The sequence below is a fragment of the Pleuronectes platessa genome, chromosome 23, assembly GCF_947347685.1.
Source record: "Pleuronectes platessa chromosome 23, fPlePla1.1, whole genome shotgun sequence".
In the NCBI taxonomy this organism is placed as follows: domain Eukaryota; kingdom Metazoa; phylum Chordata; class Actinopteri; order Pleuronectiformes; family Pleuronectidae; genus Pleuronectes; species Pleuronectes platessa.
This window is the reverse complement of record NC_070648.1, coordinates 861266-887909: the sequence shown is the minus strand read 5'-3', so window position 1 is coordinate 887909 and position 26644 is coordinate 861266. Positions and strand designations below refer to the sequence as shown.

The window sequence follows — 26644 nt, the reverse complement described above, 5'->3', positions numbered from 1 at the left end:
AATGATTCTGCTTCTTCACAAGATAATAGAACAAAGACATCGTGCACGGAAGTTTAAAAGAAGCACATTTGCTCGGAGGATTCTCGTGTTTGGAAACAGGGCAGTGAGAAGCTTCGTGGGGAAATGTCTGCAACTAGAAGGATCATGGAATTGATTTTGTCTCACGGCTTTTTCTGCCACTCGAGTTTACTCAGTATTTTGGGGATTTTTTCCCTTTTGGCAGTACATTGGCTTTTCCAGATCGGTTCACACAACAGAAAAAGAATGGGACATCATTTCTGTGTCTTGTCTCCCGAGTGTGAAGGCAGTGGACGCGCTGCTTCATTGTCAATAACAGGAAAGTCACAGGATGTTGTGTTGGTCTCAAAACAGATCAATTCTCTTTTCTATTAGAGCCCCAGCGACATTTTGATTGGCCGATAACATCGAGGGGAATGTCGGCCTTTTTCAGACGCTGTAAAAAGTAGTTTCTGATGACGACATTTAGTTACTGACAAATTTATTTTTTAGTGTGTAACAGCCAAGATATCGATGTTGGGACATTTTGCCTTGGCCTAAAAAAATCGTCTCTATTCTCTAAAAGACCTTTTCTCTTCTGCGTGAACTGTGCCTACTGAACACACACACTTCACATTTACATTCTTACACAAACACAAACACACACCCTCATCTCTCCGACCCTACTGGTTGAATAAAGCCTCTCTCTGACGGAGCTAACGTACGTTCCCCTCACATCGCACCTGAACTCAAGTAGGCTAGCTGGGCTTGTTCGGAGGTATCCCATCTGGCCACGTCTGGTACTGCAATGCAATATCCGACCCGCTTGCTACCTGGTGATGTCACGCCCCCTGGTGGGTAGAACAGGAGTGCAGATATTTGGAGGCGCAGTTCAAGACCGGCCAGCGACGTTGGAAGCAGTATTTAGTGTGCGACTATTGTTAACAATAGGGTGCTAGCTAGCTTTAGCGCACAAACACCTGCCGACAGGTTCATCCATCAACACAACACACACTCTCACACAAACACACGCAGCTCGTAAGCAGAATATAAAAGAAAAATATTAACCACTCAGCAACTTCCGGAAAATAAAAACTTCGGTCCTCCGAACGAAAGTGAAAACAGAAGAAGTCGCTCACGCACGGGGCAAATGGAAGACACGAACAACCTGGCAGCGTCAAGCAGGAAGTAGTCACTCGAATGACTCTCATTGGCTGTTACCACGTAACCAATCAGCAGCTTCGGCCCCTCGCAGACGCACGTTACAAATAAGAAAACTAAATTCAAAGAAATAAAAAACATGATAAAAACTAGCTTAAAAAGTAGTAGACACACATTGTTGTTATAAGTATCTCTTCTATACTATCTGTTTTATCTATTTTATTTTAAAATTCATTGCTTAATAAAGAGAAATGTGATTTTTCCTATAACATCGTCATCATCAGCTTCGTCATCATCGACAATATTATCACCAACAACAATTCACCATTTCCAGAATTCAAATTATTACTATTAGACGTCCTTGTTTTAATCAAAGGGCTCTAATGGCCGACAGAGGCTCCAGCAGGGGGAGGCAGAGAGCGACGCACCCCCTCCCCCCCTTTGGTTCTAATCTTCCTGCACGTCTTATATTTTTATCGTAGAACCACCCGATCCATTTTGTTTTCAGCTGGAGGGGGGGGGGGGGGGGGGTGTGAGGAGAAGGACTGGACGTGTGTGTGGTGCAAAAAGTTCCTGTCGTCTTCTTCCCTCCCTCGTCCTCCCTCCCTCTGCTCCTACTCTGCTCTTCTGGGGACATGATGGTCGTTTACTGACAAATAAGAAACCCATTCGTCTTGTTCCTGTGTTATTGTAATGCTTTGTCTTTCCCTTCCTTCCACCATCACCCTCTTCTCTTTCTCTTTCTCACTCACTCTCTCTCTCTCTCTAACTATGTCTTCAGCAGGACACCTCCATGGTCTGGGATGGGCTCGGGGGCATCTGGCCGCCCTGCGAGCCCTGAGACAGGGTGCGGGAGCGAGAGCGAGACCCGTCCATGGAGTAGGAGGAGGAGAGGGAGGTGGTGCGGGAGCGAGAGAGGCGGGTCATGCAAGACGAAGCCACTGTGAGAGAGAGAGAGAGAGAGAGAGAGAGAGAGAGAGAGAGAGAGAGAGAGAGGGAGAGGGAGAGAGAGAGAGAGAGAGAGGAAGTTAGGGAGGGAGGGAGGGAGAGAGGGAGGGAGGGGGAGAGAGAGAGAGAGAGAGCAAGAGAGAGAGAGAGAGAGAGAGGGAGAGGGAGAGAGAGAGAGAGAGATGAGAGAGAGAGAGAGAGAGAGAGAGGGAGGGAGGGAGAGAGATACAGACAGAGAGAGAGATACAGACAGAGAGGGAGAGAGAGAGACAGACAGAGAGAGAGGGAGGGAGGGGGAGGGAGAGAGAGGAGGGAGAGAGGGAGGGAGGGGGAGAGAGAGAGGGAGAGAGGGAGAGAGAGAGAGAGGGAGGGAGAGAGAGAGAGAGAGAGGGAGGGAGGGGGGAGAGAGAGAGGGAGAGAGAGAGATCATTAATTAAACAGTGACTATAGTTTGATCTGTTCACAATAAACAAACACAAGCAAGAAGTCACATTTAAGAAAAAGACTATTAGAGCGTTAATATTAATAAAATCCAACCAGTACTTTATGTACCACTGTACCACATATATTCATATGATATAATATAAATATGATATTGAACGTACTGTAGCCCATGCCCTGGATAAAGTACTTGAACGCCTCAGTCAGCTTCGCCGGCTGCAACACAAGAGATTCATTCTCTCAGTACAACAGGTGACAGAGGAATCAGCGACCCCATGTGGCGGCAACCGGTATCACTCTGAAATTAAATTAGGTTTTCCACGTTCTGAATGAGAGGAAGTGACGTCACCTGGGTCAACTGAGGGAGACCACCGGCGTCGGCCATCTGCGTTCGGAGAGAAGACGTGAGAACGAGAGGATGAGAAAACAAAGCAGAAGAAAAGAGGAAGAGAGGAAACGGACGATGAATAAAAACACAGGAGAGTTCGTCACCTTCAGGAAGGAGGTCGTGGTCGGGTCCAGTTTGCTGTTGCACTCCACCTGGTGGTCACAGAGGGAAACACGATAAATCCCTTAGTCATACCCGGTTTTAAAAAGATGGCCGACATGATGTCTTGTGGGATATTAAGGTTAAATTCCGGATGGTGGTAGGAAGTGGAGCCGTTTGGATGTTTGACGTAAAATATAAAAAATAAAAACTTTAAATAAAGAAGATATTTCCGAGGTGAAGAAATCAGTTGGGACTCACAGCAGCTTCCTCGTATGGAGCTTGATCCCCGACCACCAGCATCACTGGACACCTGAGGTCGACACGAGGGGGACATTACAAGAGAATTAACTTTTATAAATCAATAGATAATATGAGCAGTAAAGATTAAAGTGAGGAGGGTCTTTACTTGAAGGTGCTGCTGCGGTCGATGTTCAAGTCTCTGCGACTGGATGAGAAGGAAAAGAGACGATTATGAAAGTAAAGTTAAAACAAAAGTTAACGATGTATAAAAGCAAATAACAGTTGTTTGTCTAAGTGGAGGATATGTTATGATATATATTTAGATATGTTGTTCACCTGTTGTACGTCTTCCACAGCAGCTCGATGTTCACCAGGTTAGAAGCTTTGGAGATTCGCTCCCGGTGAGACTGCACCAGGTCGGTGTTGGACGACAGCTCCTCCTGCAGGACGTCAGAGGGACGACACACAGAAGTTACACAACCGACCTCAGTGTTTTGCTTCCTCTGTGCAAACTAACACACGCTAATTTTAGACATAAATGATTTAAACACGTGATGGACATGTTGTCTCGTACCTGACTGAAGAGGTGGGACAGGATCTGCTCGGTGAGCGAGGACGTCACGGAGCTGAGCTGCAGAGGAAAACCAATAAGACTGTTTATCATCTGATACGTTAACCAATGACATGATCAATAATACATGAGCACACATGAGGACACGTTAAGACGCATGAGGAGACACGGGGACACATAACATCGTTAGAGTGATGGAAAACTCACATTAGGACAAAGTGGATTATAATAATACACCTGTTTGTGTTTATGAGAGGAAGCTGGGATGGAAGGGAGGAGGAAGGGAGGAGGAAAGGAGGAGAGGAGAGAGAGCAAACACACAAAGGAACTTAAGAATAAAAGAAGGAGAGCAGCTGCACCTTCTGCGCGGCCCAGTCGATCCACCCACGAGCGTTGGTGTCGATGTTGATCAGAACCAGACCCTCCACCGAGTCCGGGTTCGCCAGCTGACCACAGAGATATATATATATAATTATCATTTCATTTCACTTTGTTCTCATCAGCTACACAATCTAACATGCTGTTGGTGTTGTCACAGGAAACTGTCCGAGTCCAGTTATTGTAATTAGTGAGTAACTGTTATCTTATTGATCAGATTAGGACCTGATCCATAATAGTGATGACACTCACTGTGAACTTGGACAGGATGTAGGCTCCTGCCCCCACCCCCACTCCGATCACTGTACGGAAGCTGCCGGAGGGCGACACCCACTTATTAACATCAGACAACATTCAGATAAATAACATTACTAAGACGTGGTTTTAGTTGTAAAGTAGAACTTTTTATAATGAAATCTCTTTGGTTGACAATAAAGCATCTAAGAATAATAAAATCTTAAAACTACGCGACAAGCTAGAGACGAATTAAAAGCAAGATCGTAAAAATAAGCTTTAATTAGTTTTCAACAAATCTTTGGTGCATATCTATAGAAAATCACTTAGTGTTATATTATAAACTACATATAAACATAACTTTACTGTGCGAGCCTTCGTCTTCTGTGTGTCGGCATCAGATGAAACTCTGCTTGTTGTGAAGTCGAACACAAAGTTAACGTGAACTCACTTGAAGAACTGGAGGACGGCAGGAATCATCTCCGCGATGGTGTCCATGGGGGGGTACTGGTATCTTCAGCACAAACATTAAATACACAAAAGCTCACATGTTAACATCAATTTGTCTTTTATCTGTCTCACTATTTTGGACAAGAATCATAATACTTGATGAAAAAAAGATGATTTTTCAGATACGGCCTCTTTCATATAAAATACAGAAGGTGAAAGGAAGTGGAGGTGGTCGTCCATCTTTATTTACAGTTCAATGTTTATCTACAGGGAACGAGCTTCAGTCTCCAGTGAGGAAGATGAGGGTGCTCACGAGGTTGAGAAGTTCAGGAGGAAGAGATGTGAGACAGAAAGAGACGAGGACGGATTTTCTTTAAACCTCAGACGAGAGACTTAGAGGAAGATGGAGCGATGGGAACTAGAAGTATTTCTGGAGGAGATTAGGTTTAAGCCTCAAAGAGAAGATTGTTACCATTTCTGAGAAGATTACTCAGAAAAAAAGAAGATGGGTTACTGCAGGACGCTGAGGGCACAGACACACACACACACACAGACACACACACACAAACACACACGTAGAAGACATTGGATGTGAGACGCTCTGGAGACGATTCTCTGGATTTGACCCACAGGTCGAGTCCGGTTTAAGAGTCCTACCCGGCGGGGTAGTCAGCCGCCCCCTCCTCCTGACCCGGAGCATCGATATGAATCAGGGTGAAGTTCTTCACGATCTCCTGCATCTCCTCGAACTTGAACAGGTGAGAGAAGCAGCTCTTACCTGCCGGACACAAAGGAAAAGGGACAAGTCGTGAACGAGGGACGGGTGAGACGGATCAGGACGGAGCTGGGAGACAGGGGGGGGGGGGGGGACTCACTGTCCAGGCCCACGTCGTGGAAGGTGAGGATCGCTGGCCTGCGGGTGGTTCGTGTTCCGTGGAGCGTGACGTGCAGAACTCCATGAGGCGTCTCCACACTGTGCTCCTGCAGAGGACCAGAGGACATCTACAGTGAGGTACAGTAAAAACCTGAGATCATCATAAGACCAGAGACAATCTGTCTCACCTGTCCTTGGTCCAGGAGAATCCTCGCCACCAGTTCAGCGTCCTGCGACGACAGGGCAGTGACGTTATGATTATTTTAACTTTTATCCTTTCATGTAAACATGACACTCACTGATTAATATCCAAGCTGTTATATCAGTTTGTATACAGTGATATAGTGGTTCTGATACCCTGACACATCATATATAAGGTTAGTTTATAGAACTAGTCCCACAGGCAGGTCGGGTCCTGAGAAGCAGCAGAAACCTCCTCAGACCATCAGGTGGTGACTATCTGGAGGAGGTGGGACAGTGGGAGGTTTTGAATGATGCTCTTCACTCCACAGCCTCAGATCCATTTAGCCTGAGAGTGAATGACCAGCATCAGAGACTCTCAGATAAAGATCAGCTGAGGAAGAGGAGCCGGGCGGCGTCAGGAGGAGGAGGAGGTGGTGAGGAGAGAAGGAGGTGAGGAGGTGAGGAGAGGAGCAGGTTGGTGAGGGGCTCATGTCTGGATTATAAGAAGGTCACAGGCTCGATCCATAGAAATCATATTAGAACTCCATCATAGAGCAGAAGCTCGGGATGGATCCTGCTGCATTTTCAATTTACACTCATTAAATATCACAATGTTTACCTTTATCGATTTCATAATTTCTAGACTTCCCCTCGGCTAACGTGTGATTCAGGAGCTCAGATTAAACCATGGACTGTGGGCGAGGTTCTGTTTGTACAGAAACCTCAGGCTCAAGGGTAATGTCAGCGTGAGCAGAGTGAACCACAACACAGTTTGTGTTTTATTCTGTCAAAGACACAAATATGAAGTTTGTGTAACATGCTCTAATAGCACAAGTGAACCTAAAGTCAAAAGACTCAGAAGTTATTATCTCCTATATTCAGCAGCCCAGCAGAATGAGTCTCCACGTGTGGCTGCAGGGGGCGCTGTGGCTCAGCACAGGTCACATGGGGTTGCTTTGAGTTCTGTTGTCGCTTTGTGAATGTGCAGCTGTGTTGTTTTTGTTGTGCGAGCTGTAGTTGTGCTCTTTGTCCACCAGGTTTCAGCGGTGAGACACAAACTCCTCAGCTCTGCAGCTTCTGCTCAGCAACATCAGCAGCAGAGGCCTCGTCCCCTCTGGGCTTCACGTCACACAAACACACACACACACACACACAAACGGCTGTGCACACAACTGTGACACGTATTGTCACATGTATTTCACTCGCCCCTCCACCGTGACACCAGAGCGCCTCACACCGACCGTCCACTCTGCCACAGACGTGTGGTTTCACATCATGTATGTTACACAGAGCCGTTAGTTCTGCTCTCTGCTTGTCATGTGTGTGTGTGTGTGTGTGTGTGTCTGTGTGTGTGTGTGTGTGTGTGTCTGACCTTGGTGGAGTCAGCCTGACCCGTGAGTAAAGGCTTCTCCTCCGTGATGGCGATCTCCTGCATTTCTGTCGTCATGATGTCACTTCCTGTATAGGTGAAAGAGACCAGGGCATTAGAGAGGTGTTTTTATTTGAACTGTCATCCTCACACACACTTTGTGACGTGGGAACACACACACACACACAAAGTGATTAAACACCATGTGCAGCGTTGCCTCTGGGACTTTGTCCTGTGGGTCCTGATGAGAGTTAACTAGTGATGAGCAGAAAGGGATTGTGGGACAGAGAGTAAAAGGCAGAGGAGCCTTAAATTGAATAAATACAAATTCAGCATCAAAGACAAAAATTAATATTTGTTAAAGCGGCGAACTGGACATCAGCTGAGCCTTTCTACTCATGTGATGGTTCAGCACTGGAAGAGGAACTAGAGCCTCTCTTTCCCTAGACTCCACTGTGACCTTTGACCCGTGTACTCATCATTTACAGAATGAACTTCAGCTGTATAGAAGAAGACGATGTCATTCTTCTGCATTTCTCTCGTTCTGTCTTTCAGAAGAAACTCGTCCAATCAAAGTGTTTTTATTCAGAATCCAATTAATCGTACAAAAGCACTTTGACTCGTCCGAGGCCAAAAGACAGAATTAAAAACTAGTGAGCGAGCGCAGCTTGTTATTGTGTCTGACAGCTTTTATTCTCAGTCTGACATTTAAACCCCACGTACGGATCTCTTGACATCACTTTGTGTGTGTGTGTGTGTGTGTGTGTGTGTGTGTGTGTGTGTGTGTGTGTGTGTGTGTGTGTGTGTGTGTGTGTGTGTGTGTGTGTGTGTGTGTGTGTGTGTGTGTGTGTGTGTGTGTGTGTGTATATCTCACAACCCGATGACTGCATCGTCTATTTGCAGAGCTGGCGTCACATCATAATATATATTATAAATACACACACACAGGTTTGCACAGACATTCTTATCAGGACTCTCCATTGACTTCTCTTCATTGAGTTCATCCGAGCATGTTGCTATTAATCAGTTTGAGAGTTTTTTATAATTGAAAAAGATCTGTGTAGCATTTCTGTTTAATAAATGATCCACCGGGAATCTAGACTTTTATTGAGGGATCCTGACTTGTGAGAATATGTGAGACTTCAGCACTGACACTGGTCTCATGTAATCTGCCCTCGCTCTCCCTCCCTCTCTCTCTCTCTCTCTCCTTATACTGTAATATTTTAATCGGCCTATAACTCCCTCCATCATCCATCTTTCAAAAGACAGATTCTCATTAAGAGCAAGAAGCAAAGGAAGAGAGAGAGAGAGAGAGAGAGAGAGAGAGAGAGAGAGAGAGAGAGAGACCATCACTCTGACTTCCTGTTGCCTCTCTTGCTCCTTCCTCATTCAACAGTTGCACTGAACAGGTTCCACGTCTCAGATTTCAGCTGCGACGCATCATCGCTCAAGCTGAATTAATCCAAGCTTGTTTTTTTTAATAATCATGCAGAGCTGTTGTTGTCAATCCTTCCAGTCGTCTACCCTCCTCCCCCTCCTCCTCCTCCTCCTCCTCCTCCTCCTCCTCCTGATCCTTTGGCTCAACACAATGTCTCCGCACAGTAACTCTGGAATTTAAAAACATTTCCAGTCGACTACTTTCTCACTTTTTATAACTTGAAGCTGTGGATGAATGATTTTAGTCATTGGACATGTTTCTCCACCAAGAGTCGGAGAAGCACTGAAACTTTTACTTTCAGTGTTTTAACCGGATTCAATCAACTTGGTTTTGAAGAGGTGGAGACAAGTCCTCAGAAATAAAAAGGCTTCAACCTCAAATAGCATCTGGATGTTTCTTTAATCTGCTTCTAGATGTGTTGTGTTCAGAAGCTGCTGTCAGAACTTCCTCTGAGGCACCCTCTTTATTCTAATCTGTCTCACAGCTCTGCACCGCTGACTTCTCATTCCTCTCTCTCTCTCTCTCTCTCTCTCTCTCTGTGTCGCTGCTGCAGCTCTGAACAAAGCAGACAGACACAATAACACTGAGCTGAAGTAGGGCACACAGCAATAAGGTCACATACACACAGAGAGTCGGCTGAATGCTGAAATGCTGAAAGGTTAAACGTGTGGCTCCTTTACAGCGAGTGTGCAGAATGTTTGCATTTATCTAATTGTTGTGAGAGGAACAGTCACATTTCTAATTGTGTCACGTACAAACTGTCTCAGTCAAGCTGAGTTGTGCACACACAGACACACACACAGACACACACAGACACACACACAGACACAGTGGTACCCAGGTGTGACGGCAGAGAAACATTAATTACTTCAGGAAACGGATTCGGTCCCGAGTGTAATTTATGTCCTCAACACCTGGGTCTCTCCGCTGGGTTTATTTATGTGTGTGTGTGTGTCCGTGTGTGTGTGTGTGTGTGTGTGTGTGTGTGTGTGTGTGTGTCAGCAGGGTGATAAAAAAGGGACTGAGGTATTTGTATCCTTGCACCATTTTCAAGTACAACAAAGTATATCCAGTGAGGTGGGTTTGCTCTCTCTCTCGTCACCTCTGTGATGTATTAAACATCCATCGAGCAGCAGAGTTAAACAATGTGAACATTAAATGATAAAAACAGAACAAACCTCCCACTGAGCTCATTAATCTGAAACGTTATCCAGGACGTCAGGCAGCAGACAAACAAAGATTAAATCAGTGATTAACAAAAACACGCAGAGCAGGAAGTGTCACGGCTGCTGCGTGTTGTAACTCTTCAACACGTTTCAACACCGGCACGTTTTGAAATGGTGTTGAACAGATTGAAACCCACATCAACAAGGCCCCTCCACCCGGCTGCAGTCACTCTGAGGGTTCTGGGGATCTGTTCTGAGAACGAGGGAGAACAATGGGGGACAAATGTCTGGAGAGGACGGGAGCTCAGCAGCAGCCACCATGGAGACCCGGAGACGAGCCAAAGCTCCCCCTGTTCTCCTGTTCCCTGGTTCTGAGCCTTCACCCACCACCACCACTCAAACCTCCGGCTGCTTCCCACGGTGCTGGACGGGCTCACCATCACCTTGGCTCTCCAAAAGAGACACCAGTAAAGAGACACCAGTAAAGAGACACCAGTAAAGAGAGCAGCTTAGAGGAGCCTGTTTCCTCTCTGCACATCACTCCGGCCCCTTGTCTCGTCAAATCCTCCCTCGCCCGACACCCAGCGGATTAACTCCTTTTCCTTTTCAGGACGCTCATTATTCTCTCCATCATGTCCTCAGCTCCCCTCAGACCTGCAGCGTCTCAGTCCGTCTTTCATGAAGCTCCTTCAGCAGATGAATCCACTGCTTCCTCCTACTTTCTACCTCCACCTGGGACGTCACCTCTTCACCTGTTGGTGGATTTGTTGGCAGGATTTACACAAAAAAAACACACAACCAACAAACTGGAGGGACGGATGGCACCGGGAAGAAGAACCCAAAACATTCTGGAGCGGATGCCGATAAAAGCCCAGATCCAGGATCTTGTTCTCACTTTCTTTAACACTGCAACACAACTCAACAATTGTGTTCATTTTTCAAGGTATACAAACCCAGATCTTGATTTTTCCTTATTTTGAGACAAATAAACCATTTAGGTTACGTGTTACCTGTATAATCATAATTCCAGAATAAGAAGTAGACGATCACGTGTGGATGGTTCTCAGTAACTTGGCGGAGGTATATGCTCCATGTGAGAAGGTGTGTGTATTTCCTGTGTGATAGCACTCACTGGTCCACGACCTGTGTATATGGACACTCAACATCATCTGCACACAGACGGCAAACAAGCTCCTGAGCCGTCGCCTGGGAGCATCGGGGATTTCAGCCAACGTATGTTTCTGTGCATTACTCCCGAGTTCGCCCGAGTGTCACATGACGTTAATGACCGAGGCTGATGGTCGGCGTGAGGGGGGGGGGGGGGGGGGGGGGGGGAGGAAAAACACACCTGGCATCAGCTTGAAATGCTTCATATTATCTATAAAGGTTATCAGATCCCCAACAAGACAATATCAATACAAATGCAGAAAAACTTCTCTATGGTTGTTAATTGTGGGTCGAACTTAACAATATAACATCAAATTTGAGTCGTTTTTGGAAGTTTTATATCTTGAATCTTTTGATCTAAGCTGGTGTAGGTTGTATTTTTCTCCTTTATTCTTCAATAATGGCGTCAACAGTACGACAGTTCCTACATGTGCTTCGACAAGATAGAAATATGTCTTTGCACAACAATATTTGCCATAAAATCGTTTCAAACCTAATAATAAGCTCCAAAAATGGGTTTGTTCTCTTATGAACTCACTTTGAAACTCGCCCGTGAACATCTAACGTCTCCTCGTGTTCACTCAGCAGCTGTGAGGATGTGACAGAGTGAAGTGAAGCAGTGATTCAACTTATTACCTCATGTATAGATATCGGTTTATGTGGTTCAGGGCAGATCTGTGAGGAGCTACATTTAAAAAACTGAACAGAGAAATAGTGAGAGACTCAGACGGATCAATTGTTTTGATTCATGCTATAAACACACACAGAGACACACACACAGAGACACACACACAGACACACACTGACCTTCAAGCTGGGGTATATTGATATGTTGGAGCTGATAGAGATAAATGGGCCTGATTGCTGCTGCAGCTTAACACAACTTTTCTTAAAGCAGCTTCCAGGACCCACACACACACACACACACAGTAGTTATGTCTCATTTCCAGGGATTTTATGAGTCTTTAAAATATGAAGTTACATTACAAGTGTTTCTGATTATTATGGCAGTAAATTTGAAGTTTTTTTGAAAATTCTCACTACAGAATCTCTTCTACGAGTTACTTCCACCGACATCCTCTACTCTCTGCACCGCTCGGCTCTATTGACAGAGATTCCTGATTATGTAATCGTGCGCTGTGGAATGCTCCACACGCACGTGCACGCTCGTACACGTGCACGCACATCGTGAACCTGTCCCCTTGGACCTCACCACACATCTGAAGAACTCGCAGCAGTACAGTGAGAGTTCTGCACCACGTAAAGAATCTTCCAGGAAAATATAAAACCCGACCGACCTGCGAAATATGAATGGAGATCGTGAAGAGTGTCTTTCTATAAATAGTGTGAAGTGCAGGTCTGTGAGGAACAGACAGGGCATTGTGCTGCCTGGCCTATCTGTACCTGGCCTCCAGCCATCAGGCAAACTACTGGGCAGCCCCCCCCCCCACACACACACAGACACACACTTCCACACACTGGCTGAGATGCCAGCATATGAAACCTGCTGTAATCTCAAACACCTACGCCGTAAACAACCCGTACGCTGACCCAGAAGCTCACGACTCCCACGCAGGAGAGACAAAGAAATGAAATCAATACTTCTCACACACACGAATCTGCAGGAGACTCTGATGACAACAGATCAGATGAGAAACACACACATGTACGAGATGAGACTCAGTCACACACCTACACACTGTGTAGTCAGTGGCTGTCTGTACTGTACGGGGCTGTAAAAATACATCTCAGCCCACGTTACAGAAACCAGTAGTAGTGCATGTCGGTGCCAAACTGAAACACAAGGAGTCGTATTGAAATAACTGACCTTTCCACGTTTAAACACACGAGCACTCTAATATCTGTTCACTGAATATTTCCACCAATTTCTGGGCTGCAAACACAAGCTGGTGTCTTTACTTCTACTCATGAGAAGTGAGTGTATATAGTCTGAGTGGGGAAAAGCCCATTTCCTCTGTGTTTGCTTTGCTTTGGTTTCCATCAAAAAGGATTCATCCCCCGTCGCCCTGAGCACGACTCTCCGTGTTTGCTTTGCATTTTCACGACTCGTGTGTAACGTTGGCCGAGGTTCTAACACACTGAGCTGCATCCGCTGTCAACACAGAAGAATCAATGTTTTCAGTTGGTGCCAACGGGCAGGAGAGCAACATTAGAGCACGTCAGTTACAGTGGCTGCACTGTGGGTCACACTGGAAACATCTGGAAGAGGACAAATAAAACTCATCCAACTGTTTAAATATGTCTAGATTAGGCTTTTTATTACACACTGGAATTGAGACGATCATATTCAGTCACTGGGTTGATATTAACAGCTGCCTTTGTGTTCATCTCCACCTAAAGAAGTTGAAGTCCAACTTGCCTCGTGGCTGTTTGGGTCTCGTCCTCCTGAGGAAAACATCTGGAAACTTTATCTGCTCAATGCTCCATTTTGTTTAAGAGGCAGTCTCGTGGTTTGTCTCCTGTCTATGAAGCTGGACAGGTGAGTTACTGAAGAAGTCAACGTGAGTGTATAAGTTGTTTTATTGCATAAGTGTTTTAACGGTTGGCGGATAAAAAATTGGCTGATTTAATTACATTTATTCATAATAAAGTTTATGGCTAATCCTTTAAAGATCAAGTCTCAGTTATATTCTTTGTCGTAAAGGTTTGATAAAGACTTCTTAGGAAACATAGCCAATGTATTTAACAAAATATTGGTTAATACAGCTTTAATAATTAAAAATGTTCTTTTTCATTTATTCATTTGTTCCAGTGGCAACAAATGAAACTGGCATTTGCCCTTCAAGGCTTTTTACTGAGCAGTGAACACAACGCTGAGTCTGAAGAGACGATTACAGCCGCAGACATCAACACCAGCACCGACACACAAACAGTCACAACAACACTTGACCTCAGCTGCTGTATCATCATAACACCGGCTCCTTCACTCCCAACAGCTGGAGACGTCTTCAGTGTCAACACCTCCACAGAAGAAGAAGCCTCCGGGCAGGAGAGATGACAACAGAGTTAACTTCTCTGATATTCTGGGACCTGACTCCACCTCTGAGGCAACATCACAGTCCAATCATAGCTGTTTACTGGCCGGCTTTACTACACAAACACACACACACACACACACACACGATTCTCCCAGTCTACACTGCGATTGTTTCTATTCCATAGCAGCGATCAAGGCCATTAAATCAAAGCTCAAATATAGAGAATGTTTGGTTTTTAGTTAAGAAATGAACGTCTCACATTTTGATGCCCGGCCACGTTACAACCACTTTAACAGGTCGAGCTTTTCATCTTTCCACAGAACTGATGGATCAGCAAACACAGCGGGAGTAAATGTTAATATTGGTGGAGTCAACAGGAAGGTGACGGAGGGGATAAGTCGCCCGGCGGCAACATCGATAGCCACGGAGGTTCAGCCGCGCTTCGGCAAACGGAGCAAATGTGCGAATGCAACGTTAAATATTTAGTGTAACAACGCGTCTGCTTCCACTTCGAGAATCCTTAATTCACTACGGGTAGAATTTTACACACTTTCTGCTTTTGCCTCATATCTTTGGTAAATTATTCTCCTACGAATATAAAGTGCTTTTGTGATAAAACAAAAGAGATTATGAACTATATTAGCAGCTTTCATTCAGAAAATACCTCAGAACATTCAGAGAAAACAGACCACAGCCCGGTGGATGTTTGGTGGTACTGCGCCTGGAGTGCAGAAGGTCAAAAGGTCACTAACAACGGGCCCACGACTCAGTAATGAGGTCAGATTGGTCAATAGCCCCGTGGAGACAGGTGCAGTGGTGCGGAGACGATGAATCTGGCTGATCGGTGGGACACTCCACTGTTTAACAGCCAAAGCTTCTATTCGTCAGAGGAAATAAAAACAGGAGATGAAACACAAAGAGGTTTAAACTGGTCATTTATGGACGTTTGAGTTCAGAGCATCAGAGGAGACTGAACCGAGCGATGTCAACAAGTGGATCTGGGATTACGAGTCCGAACACAAACACTCAGACCGAGGGGGGGGGGCTGCTACTCTGCTACAGATGGACGGTTTATTTTTGACCATGAAGGACACGACTCGAGATAAACACAAATCAACTCTGTGACACATCACCAGCGGAACATCGTCCTCAGGGCGACTCAGGCTTTACAGACTGATTGGTCACATTTCAAAATAATAACAGGGGGTTGGGGCTTCTATTAATAACTGATGCACAGAGGATGTTGCTTCCTCAGTTGGTTTCCTATCGTATCCGATGCAGATTCTTTTATTCAGGCTACTGCACTTTGTGTGAACTTTTATGTAAAGTAATAGATATCAGTTCCCTAAATACGCCTGATTCTTATCATCAAGATCTATGAATTATTCTCTGTGGGGGGGGTTTCGATAACAAGTTACTTCCTCGTGGACGTCTCTCGGACTTCTCTCTCCACCACAATACAACTGAGGTGTTTGCAGCTTCCTTGTTGCAGATCAGGGAAGAAACAGCCACAGAGAGAAAGTTTGTGTAAAGACAAATATCTCTGCTCGTTGCTTCGAGCAACACAAACACAATCCTGTTCAGCTGCCTCGGCCTCGCTGAAGGAACAAATCTCACATACCTCAAAACCTCAGGAGATAAAAACAAAACCATGAGCACGAGGGACATAACACTGAGCTGAACCTTCGAACGCTGCAAGAACATCTCCATCTTTATTTTGATATAAAAGGTGAAAGTGCATTTGACACAAACGTGCACACGCACCAGCAGTTCTGACAGAGAAAGACACACAACCCGCCAGCTCACCAGCGTCTCGGTGCACGATCCTCTGACGTCTACTTCTCAAGGTCTGTGCGTGTGCATGTGTGTGCACGTTATCAGCAGGGGCTCCACTTCACTCAAAGAGCTGCGAGGTCTCTGGACGTGGAATGAGTCATGGAGTGTGAGTGTGAGTGTGAGTGTGAGTGTGAGCGTGAGCGTGAGTGTGAGTGTGAGTGTGACTGTGAGTGTGAGCGTGAGCGTGAGCGTGAGCGTGCACGCTGCAGAGTGAAAACCTCTGTGGAGCCGTGTGTGTGTGGACACTGGTCCTTACATCTCACACGTTGTGAGGTCTAGACCCGCTGTAGGGTCAGAGCTAGGTTCCAGCAGGGTAAGGGTTCTGCTTCAGGGGGGTTAGGGTTAGGGGCTTGGGCTGCGTCTGGTTGTTGTCACCTAACCAGGACCTCTCCCAGCATAAACACTGCCCCTGTCAGGACCATCAGACCTAATGGGGACCGTGTGCTTAGGAGGTCCTTTGCGAGGTCCTGGTTACTGGGGTTAGGTGGTGGTTAGTAATAAACTGGTCGTGTGTGTGTGTGTGTGTGTGTCCTTGGTCTGGCATGACACACATACACACAACCCCCCCCCCACACACACACACAGCCCGCTTTAAGTTATAAGAGGCTTCATATTGGAGACTCTTATGAAACACATCTTGTTTCAGGGTATTGGCTCTAGACACAATTATTTTATTCTTATTTTCCTTCCTCACGTGATTTATTTATCTGAGCCAACACAGAGCCAGTGAACGCGCGCACGCACAAACACACACACACACACACACACACACACACACACACACACACACAGGGGACACACCTCCATTTGACATTGACATTAAATAGCCTCCTCTGGCTACAACTGCTACAACCCCCCCCACAACCCCTTATCTGAGCAGAAAACCACCTTAATGAGGAAAATCACCAAGTGAGCCGCCATGTCGGTGCTGGGGGGGGGGGGGGGGGGGGGCGTGCAGTGTTTCTGGAACAGCACAAAGGAGGAGCAGGGATGCGCCTACAGACAAGACTTAGGGTGGGTGGGGGGGTGCATGGATGAAGCGGGTGAGCAGAGCGGTTGGTGCGGGGGGGGGGGGTTCAAGTTCATACGTGATTCCAGTTCACGCAACACGCACGGATGTCAATACTGGCCTACATTCAGTGTGCGGGAGATTTGAGCCGAGGGAGGGGGCGGGGGGGGGGGGGGGGGGGGAACAAAGAGCCGCTGGCGATGCCACATGTGCGCGTCAACAACACGCACTGCATCCATCACGCGTTCTGTCTCCACAGCCTCGCGTGCACGCACCGTGAAGAAAGTTGATTCTATATTGTATTCGAGTCCATATGGCGCGTGCGTGCGGATTCTCTAACACCGTGCGTGCAGAGGTTTGCAGCAGGATTCAGTCAAAACACGGGGGGGGGGGGGGGGGGGTACTTTGACATTGTGTCCTTCTGAAAACAGCCCTCGCACCTCCACGCACGCGTCTCGAGCACGAAACTCCCCCATGAAAAGAAACGTTTCCCCCCAAAACACTGAAGAATCAAACAATGGAAAATATGCATTTTTTGTTTTTTGCAGGAAAATCTCCTGAAACCGTTAAATTGCGTGTGAGTTGTGCACGAGCAACAACAACAACAACAACAACAACTCACCTTCCTCTGAGCGCACGGGAGAGAAACGGTCTCGTTGAGTGTCCTCCTCCGGTGAGTCCACGTCTTCTCACGGTGCTCCGGATACTCTCCTTTATTCCTCCTCTGAGTTCTGCGTCCTCCTTCTCTCTCTCCTTCTCTCTCTCTCTCTCTCTCCTGTTGTTGTTCTTTCCTCTGGAGGAGAACTCAGCTCTGTGTGGAGGAGAGAAATAAAATATGGAGCGGTCAATCAGAAGGCAGCAGGGAGCGATGGAGGTGTGAGGGGAGGTGGGGGGGAGAAGCTACAAACGAGGAAAGTTGTTTGGTTCTATTTAAATGAGTGATGGTTTGATTTTAACTCGGGTCGTCCCATTTCAGTCTGAACCACAATAACGAGTTAACACGTGCGGGCTGTGAGGTTCAACCCCTGTTCTCCCTCTAGCGCCCCCCTCTAAAGAGGGGCAGTGGTACGGTCCATCCTGTGGAGCCGAGCAGCCGAGTGATCCCGACTGAAGCCGAGGTGAATAAACACACCTGCAGGAGGAGAGGAGGAGGAGGAGGAGGAGAGAGGAGGAGAGAGGAGGAGAGGAAGAGAGGAGGAGGGGAGGAGGAGAGGAGGAGAGAAGGGAAGGACAGGACAGGACGAGAGGAGGAGGAGAGGAGGAGAGGCGAGGAGAGGAGAGGAGAGAAGGAGAGGAGAGAAGGAGAGGAGGAGAGGTGGAGAGGAGGAGGAGAGGAAGAGAGGAGGAGAGGAGGAGAGAAGGGAAGGAGAGGACAGGATGAGAGGAGGAGGAGAGGAAGAGAGGAGGAGAGGACAGGAGGAGAGGAGACGAGAGAAGGAGAGGAGGAGGAGGAGAGGAAGAGAGGAGGAGGGGAGGAGGAGAGGAGGAGAGAAGGGAAGGAGAGGACAGGACAAGAGGAGGAGGAGAGGAGAGGAGAGAAGGAGAGGAGGAGAGGACAGGAGGAGAGGACAGGAGGAGGAGGATGAGGAGGACAGGAGGAGAAGGAGGAGGAGGACAGGAGGAGAAGGAGGAAGGAGGAGGAGGACAGGAGGAGGAAGGAAGGTCTGTGGAGGGGACATGAGTCCAAGGAGTCCCTGGATGGAGACCAACAAGTTATTGAATGTTTTTAACTTTGATCTCTAATAGGATTCATTGTATCACTTCATAATTAATAAAAGCTTATATTATCTAATATCACTTTCACTATTCATCAGTCGTGTTAATAGATTGAGAGTGGACTGTTCCACCATTAAACACGGAGACGCTCTGTCCCAGAGGAGCAGAGGGGAAGACACAGGTTGAGTCTCTACTGTACTGGTTTCATATTATCATCTGGTTCTAATCTACAGCTCTGTTGTTATTCATCTAACAACAAATATTAAACTCTTGCCACTTTTGCAACATCCGGATTTTGTCGAATAGGTTTTTTTCTAAATGAAACAAACCACGACTGCGTTCCAAATAGTTTTGTCACCAATTTTTGCAGTGGATGGATTAGTGATTTTTTTTAAAAGAAGCAAACCAACCAGAAGTTATCTGCATCAGAGTCAGTAGTTTGAAATCTCTGAACTCACCACCTTACATAACGAGACCTCCTGCTGTGACAGGCCACATTCACCAAGTCACTGTCTCACTGTGAATTCAACACGCACACTCGTCCTCACACAACAGGGTCAAAAACCTAGAAGACAGGAGATGAGCTCCAAATCTAGTTCAATAGAAAGTGCGACTGTGGGAGTAAAAATAATAAATTCAGTAAAGGAGAAACAATATGGACACGTGACAACATTCCAGTTTGATATCAGTGGTCGTTGCTTATCTCGACCCACCGGCTGTGCAGCCCGGCTGGATTAACAGTGACGTAACGCCCTCCCTGGTGGCCGAGCTGCTGCAGCAACACAAGCTGAGAACATCTGACTGCTGCTGTGGACCACACGTTATTCAAAACACTGCTCCTGCAGCTCCTGCAGCTCCTGCAGCTCCTGCAGCTCTTGCAGCTCTTGCAGCTCCTGCAGCTCCTGAAGCTCCTGAAGCTCTTGCAGCTCTTGCAGCTCTTGCAGCTCTTGCAGCTCTTGCAGCTCTTGCAGCTCCTGCAGCTCCTGAAGCTCCTGCAGCTCCTGCAGCTCTTGCAGCTCTTGCAGCTCTTGCAGCTCCTGCAGCTCCTGAAGCTCCTGAAGCTCTTGCAGCTCTTGCAGCTCTTGCAGCTCTTGCAGCTCTTGCAGCTCCTGCAGCTCCTGAAGCTCCTGCAGCTCTTGCAGCTCCTGAAGCTCTTGCAGCTCTTGCAGCTCCTGCAGCTCCTGCAGCTCCTGCAGCTCTTGCAGCTCTTGCAGCTCTTGCAGCTCCTGCAGCTCCTGCAGCTCCTGCAGCTCCTGCAGCTCCTGAAGCTCTTGCAGCTCTTGCAGCTCTTGCAGCTCCTGCAGCTCCTGAAACACCTTGTCATGATACAGAGCTAGCAGCTAGCCTGGTACGCCCCATGAACCAAAACCGGGCAAAGTGTGAGCGAAGGCCGATCTTTCCTCCAACGATTGAAGCCATTTCTTGGAATCGCTTGTTATGATCAGCAAATGAGCATATTTCTCCAAAATATCGAGCTGCTGCTTTCCACGTGTGTCACTCGTCTCACTGAGGGAACAGCTTCTCCTGGACGGAATCAGACGGACGATTTGTGTGTGTTCTTCTCCCTGCTGACTCTGATCATGTGTTCACCTCCATCAACAGCCACATGTCTCAGGACCACTGCTGGCTGTGCTATCACCACCAGACAGCTGAGAAATATTTGATAAGTATGTGAGAGTTTATCCCCCCCCCCTTCTGTCCTGACCGCTGCATGACCGGAAAAACAACCTTGAACTTCAGATCCTTCCTGGGCCGAGGCTACTGGGAGCGATCCCTCCTGGGCCGAGGCTACTGGGAGGGATCCCTCCTGGGCCGAGGCTACTGGGAGGGATCCTTCCTGGGCAGAGGCTACTGGGAGGAGTCCCTCCTCCACAGCAGGAGGCGGTGACGGAGCACCAGCACTCCACTGAGCGAGATGTCTGCCGGGTTGGAGAGTTCCAAACTTCTCCACAGGTCTGAGTTCAGGGTCTGTGAGGGGATTTCTGCCTCTGGAACAAACAGTCAAACACCGAGGTGGAGCACAGGACTTGGTCTTGTACACCTGCCAACATCAAGATGGTGGTACAATAGAAAAACCCAGAAGCTTGACACACAAGCAGTCACATGACACAGAGAACAATCAGCCTGGAAATGCTTTGTGACAAGACGCTGGCTGCTGAGCAGGAAGTGACTTCACCGGCGCCGCATGAAATATGATGTTCAAACAAAACCGACATTCAAAACTATAAAAGGACCCAGTAGCACTTGAGGTACTTTTTATATTCTGACAAGGTTTGGCATTTTGAGAAAGAGCTTAAATCCCATTTGGACGGTTGATTGTAACCTTCCATTATAATCAACTTCCCCCGCTGTGTCAATCACATGCCGGCCTGTGTGGTGTAATCCACTATAGTGCCGTTTAGATGATGAAACCTGAGCTCAATCATATTTTGGACCTCGGGGACGGAGCCGGGGCCGGTGCAGGTAGCTGGTCATGTAATTATGAAAGTATGAGTCACAAGTTTGACTCCAGCACATCCTGTATTCAGTGTTGTGCTGAATTTCCATTTCGAGGCCTCTGATCCACAGGAGTTTCAGATTTTAGCGTCCAACGAAACGTCTGTGTTATGCCTCAGTTCAGCCGGCTGTGGGTCTTCAGATCCTCCGTCCCGGCTGTGGTAACGTTGAACCAGATCTACAGGAGTTCTAAAACCTTCACCTCCTCCATGTTAGCTCCTCCTCAGCAGCTTTGTGAGCAGTGGCTTGGATCAGCCCGGCTCGTCCTCTCCGCTCGACGGATCCCAGACAGACTGGATAATGTGCAGCAGATGCAGTTCTCCACTGGTTCTCCACTGGTGGCCCCCGCGCCGGCTCAACCAGGCTCCTTTTAATCACAGTAGTTGACCTGGTGACCCCGGCTGCTCCTTATAACACGTCCTCCTCCTCCTCCCGACTTCTACCCACCGCAGCCCACCTCCTTCTTGCAGCAGTTCAACAGGGTTGATGCTGGTGGAAGGACGAGAAGATCGGAATGTTCCAAAGAGAGTCTGGCTTTCCTTATGTTTTCAAACGTATGATTTAATTTCCCTAAATGCACATAACAGCTTATGGACAGACCAACAATGTGCCCAACAGGGGGGAGTGAAGTATCTAAGAGCGTTTTACACAGTCAATCATGTGTTTCACTTCATATCCTCATGCACATTATATCTTACTTATAAAAATCTATAATCTCATCTGATTCATCATGAGGGCAGAATATAAAACAACTTAAGATCTTCTATTTTCCTTGAGTTCTATAGGTGATCCCCCACGAGAACCACGTTTTAACTTTCACTCAAACCATTTAAACATTTATTTACAGTTCTCACTCCGAGACGATGCAATTCATTTAAAAATAGCACTTATCACCCGTCTGCTCATTATTCTGATTAATTTGCACTTCGTCTTTATTTAGACGCCAGGAGCATGTAGAGTGATAATTAAGTTTTAATGTCACCGGCTCGTTATCATCATCTGAGAAAACAGACGACAGTGTTTCCAGCTGCTACGGTGACAAATTCTTCTTCTAGCTTTTTATGTTCATGTGTCACCTCCTCACCACAGCCTCAGGTCTGTTTGAATCTGCCTCACACAGTCACACACAGACACACACAGACACACACAGACACACACAGTCACACACAGACACACACAGACACACACACACACACACACACACAGACAGACTTCAATGCACAGCTATCAGCTCTTGATGAAGGACAAGTGGACGTGTCTGATGCTGAAGAAATCAAAAGGAGCTCAGCCGGTGCAGACGTCCCCGTCAGCTCCGTCTCAGCGGAGAAAGAGGCTTCGGTCACGGTTTGATGTTTGTGAAAGGAAGTGGACGGGGGGAGGGAGGAAGAAGGAGGAGGAGGAGGAGGACGAGGAGGACGAGAAGATGAAGGAGGGAGAGGAAAACAAGTAGAAGTTGCTGCAGCTTGTCTGGGACCGGGCCAGTCCTCGGTTAACTGTCCATTTCAGTGATTACACCAGCACTAAAGACACGTCCATGACTGAGTGTGTGCACGTGTCTCTCTACAGTTATGAGGACATTTTGACTGTGTGAGGACATGCAGGCTGTAGACTATAGAGACAAACGTGTGTGTGATGTGTAACAGCTGCAGAAAAACATGGGGGGGGGGGGTCCCCAGTTTATTTCCTGTGGGCGTGTCCCTGCATGTGATTGGCCCGCTGGGCTGCCTGCATGCGAGTGACATCACTGGCTGCCTGACCTAGTTGCGGCGGCTGTGACGTCTCTGTCTCTTCTGCTCTGTCCTCTTACAGACCTCCTTCCTCTCCGTCTCATCCCTTCTTTCCAGTCCAGATTTTGTCCTCCTTCTTCTCAGTTCCTCGTCTCCTTTTGTTTTCCCGCGGTGGACGAAGACAGACTCTCAGGAAAGCTGTCAAATGAGCGCGTGGGAACGAGACAGGGACGAGTGCAAAGAGGCAGAATCATCTAGCGCTGCCAATAACCCAATTTCTAGAGATTAAAGCGATATTGATGAATATTAATGTGTTGGAAAGCGTCTCTGGAGCCGAGGACAGGACACAACGAGACGGGGAGCTTCCACCATGTGGACAGAAAGTCTCTGTGGGACCAAAGACATTCACAGCTGATCGAGCTGGTTTTAGTCCTGATTATTATAATTACTCAAACACATATAATACTGTGATTAAAGTAAACAAAATCACAGTATTAGTAAACAAAAGTAAACAAAAACATTGCAGTACGTGTTAAAGCATCAGGGTGACTAATCGTATAACCGCTGCCACAGAGGTTATGTTTTCACCCCCTGTCTGCTTGTGTGTTTTTTAGATGGATTGTTGCTTTGTTTGCCAACAGGATGACACAATAACTCAGTGGAAGAAAGAGACACGGACTCCAACATAGGACACTATGAGGACACTATGAGGACACTGAGAGGACACTATGAGGACACTGAGAGGACACCTGTGAGGACACCTGTGAGTGTGGGACCCTGGTGGAGGTCACTGAGTGCTTCTCTAGTTGTATAATGTTTACATAAAATAGGGAATGAGTGTCTGTATGAGGAAGAATTGTTATTAATTTGACATGCATAGATATTAAAATGCTCAATGATCCCATATTGATTTGGATTTGTGTGTTTTGGTCTGACATGCAGCCGCATCTGTGTGGTTCTCATGTACAAATGTATTACGCTGAAAAAAAAAACTGATATATCTGCAGATTTTTTGCTCCTGACCACGAGCAGATTATCTGTGAGGACCGATTACTGCCGGTTTGCAGGAAGTCTGAGGCTGAACTCAGATCAGACAACAATCGCTGTGCAGCGAGCGGGGAGCAAGGGAAAAGAGAGGGATGGTGTTTCATGGTAGATGGAGAGAGATCTGAGAGGAGCGACGGAGGGTGGGAACCAGGGAGGAGGAGTGACGGAGAGATGAAGGGCAGGAGAGCAAGAAGCAGAGGGGGATCGTAAACAGATATGTAGGGAAAACAGAGAGAGATGTGGGGGGGGGGGGGGGGATAACCCAACTTTTCCTTCCCTTGCTGAACATGGCCGAAGGGGGAAAAGAGGCGGGAGGCACAACAGCCTCCAGATACTATTCCTCCACTCGTCCTCCTCCTCCTCCTCCTCCTCTTCTACTCTTCTTTCTGTTCAGTGGAAACTCTATTTCTGTCTTATTTAATATCACATACATGAACACTCTCTCACATTCACACAATGAACTCCCAGTGTCGCTCGTCCCTGGGTCACTCCACCTCCCTCCTCTCTCGTTCCTCATGAACTCCTTGCTTTCATCGCCCTCCTCCTCCTCTTCCCTCACTTTCTTCTTCCCCTCTCTCTCTCTCCTCCTCGGCCGTGACCTCTTTTTGACTCGGATTATTGCGTCACTCTCATCCTCCCTCCCACCTGCATCCCCCGACACAGTATTCACATCTGTTCTATATTTATTCTACATGTGATATTTGGACCATTCTCCATCTATCTCTTTGTATCAAGCAGATTTGAGATGAAAGAAATCTGAAAGTCACGTTCTCTCACGCATCTGCTTCACTGTCAAACTAGCTGCGTAGATACCAACACACACAAGGTGGAGTTTTACCAACACACACACACACACACACACACAAACACACACACACACGTCTGACCTGATCACTTATTTCTATTAACCGTTTATAAAAGTCTGTACAAACTATGCAATGTGACGTTCGACTCATCTCAGCAGGAAAACACATCAACAGTTATTAGTCACCGGAGAAACTACCAACATTATTAATGAACACATGCTGAGAGAGAGAGAGAGAGAGAGAGAGAGAGAGAGAGAGAGAGAGAGAGAGAGAGAGAGAGCTGCACTCCTTCACTATAACTGTTTCTTCTTCCTCCCAGGCTCTTCCTCTCTTCTCTCCATCTGTCATCTTTTCTTCCATCTGTCTCTGGTCTTCTGTGGCCTGTGCATCCCTCCCTCCCTCCATCCCTCCATCCCTCCATCCCTCCCCTCTCATTCTCCAGGCCCCCTCTGTTTGTTGTCTCCTGGTTAATCACTGTTCACCCTGAGGACGGCAGCTTATTGATTAGTTCTCCCTGGTTCCTCTTCCTCTCTGTGTTTACATCCATCACTCCACGGCCTCAGCAGGCTGCAGCAGGATGATGAATATTAATAAGGAAGCTGCGTATTGATGCACTTTGGCCACTGGTAATGAAGTCGAGGACAAACAAGCTTGTTTTCTTCTTCTCTGTCTATCTTGACGACTGAATCGCTCATTCATACAAATCAATTTAATCAATAAATCAATCCGCAAAATATGACTCTACAGAATCTATCTACATCCCTGAATATTTCCTGGATAATTAATGAAAATGTTTTAAAAAAGCCTCAATCTCACAATTTTTAACAAAAGCAATAAATAAAAAACGTGATCGGAGCCGGAGTTCCATTGGTTCTTTCTCGTCCCATTTCTCCACCAAGTTTCAGTGAACAGTAGATTTTATGAAATCTTGTTACAAAAAGACAGAAAACCTCCTTGAGCGACTTTTATTTTGAAATCCTTAAGATGGGGCCCAACCGATCAGTATGTAAAGATTAAAATCAGCCAATAAGAACTTTTCATTGACATATCACAGGATCAGTGTTTGCCGATATATGGGTTTGGATTGAGAAGAAGCAGTTTCACGTGTTAATGCTCATTTTACACAGATGAATAAACTCACGTGTGACCAGGTGAGTTCACACAGCAGGTTAAAAACACCTGGAACTCCCATAGAGAAGCGTCGCTGCACTTTGCGTCAAGTTCCTTAAACTCTGTCGCTAATAACTCGGTCAAATACTCAGACTCAAACATCATGCGCACATTTTTGGATTCGCTGGGACTTGCACTTACCGAAGACATCTTCACATCCGAAGTCCGTTGTGAGAAACGTCCACCAATCCGCTTTGAAATCACAGAGAGGGGGCGCTGCTCGCTTCTCAGGAACCTGCCCGGGAATCATCGCGTTTCTACGTTTTCTTCAGAATTAAAAGAATCCGGTACGAGCAGTCAGTGAGTCCAATAGCAGAATGCAAACAGGAAGTACTCATGGCTAATTCGGGACACTTTAAATGGTGCTAATGAGGAAAGCTAAGCTTAAAACTCAAGAGGTTCAACTTGTGTCCCACACTTGACCCACGGAGAGCTTTTTACTTCCTGTTTGGGCTCCCAAAGCATTGTGGGAGCTGTAGTTCCGAAGTCAAGTACCTCGTAAACCCAAAATTTAGACAAACAATAACAGGACCGACAGATTAAATGAATACAGAAGATTATCATCGCACATTTTTATCATTGATTAGGAGAGATTTAATTTTTACATTAGAGTATTTACAGTTTGGTCTTAATTTATTTGACGCTATAAATACATTAACAATCAAGATTTATCTCTTAAAAGATTCTGAAGAGCTTCTGGTTTCCAGTTTGACCAGAGAGAAAAAGAGACG

At 46.7% G+C, this 26644-nt stretch overlaps 1 protein-coding gene across 5 annotated transcripts; it reads right to left on the bottom strand.

Annotated features, from left to right (window-relative positions):
• Positions 1-1731: 1731 nt before the first annotated feature.
• Positions 1732-26356, bottom strand: ndrg2 (NDRG family member 2). Of its 5 annotated transcripts, none has more exons than XM_053415932.1 (17): positions 26055-26356; positions 17574-17762; positions 7340-7425; positions 5973-6014; positions 5786-5891; positions 5568-5688; positions 4912-4974; positions 4479-4539; positions 4208-4294; positions 3852-3908; positions 3614-3717; positions 3444-3482; positions 3296-3347; positions 3040-3087; positions 2897-2932; positions 2712-2763; positions 1732-2099 (listed from the first exon to the last, which is right to left on the bottom strand). In XM_053415932.1, exons 3-17 carry the CDS (start codon positions 7412-7414, stop codon positions 1936-1938), a joined length of 1107 nt encoding a protein of 368 aa, XP_053271907.1. In that variant the 5' UTR covers positions 7415-7425; positions 17574-17762; positions 26055-26356; the 3' UTR covers positions 1732-1935. The 5 variants fall into 5 exon arrangements, with proteins under 5 accessions (XP_053271907.1, XP_053271910.1, XP_053271909.1 ...); XM_053415935.1 differs by lacking the exon at positions 26055-26356 and adding an exon at positions 20175-20320; XM_053415934.1 differs by lacking the exon at positions 26055-26356 and adding an exon at positions 19078-19366.
• Between the last annotated feature and the right edge of the window lie 288 nt (positions 26357-26644).

Excerpts from the sequence above, each read along its gene's own strand:
- ndrg2 (XM_053415931.1), bottom strand. Across the intron at positions 3,483-3,613 it reads CTGTGGAAGACGTACAACAG|TCGCAGAGACTTGAACATCG; the intron begins GTGAACAACATA and ends CTTCTCATCCAG. Across the intron at positions 3,348-3,443 it reads GACCGCAGCAGCACCTTCAA|GTGTCCAGTGATGCTGGTGG; the intron begins GTAAAGACCCTC and ends TGTCGACCTCAG.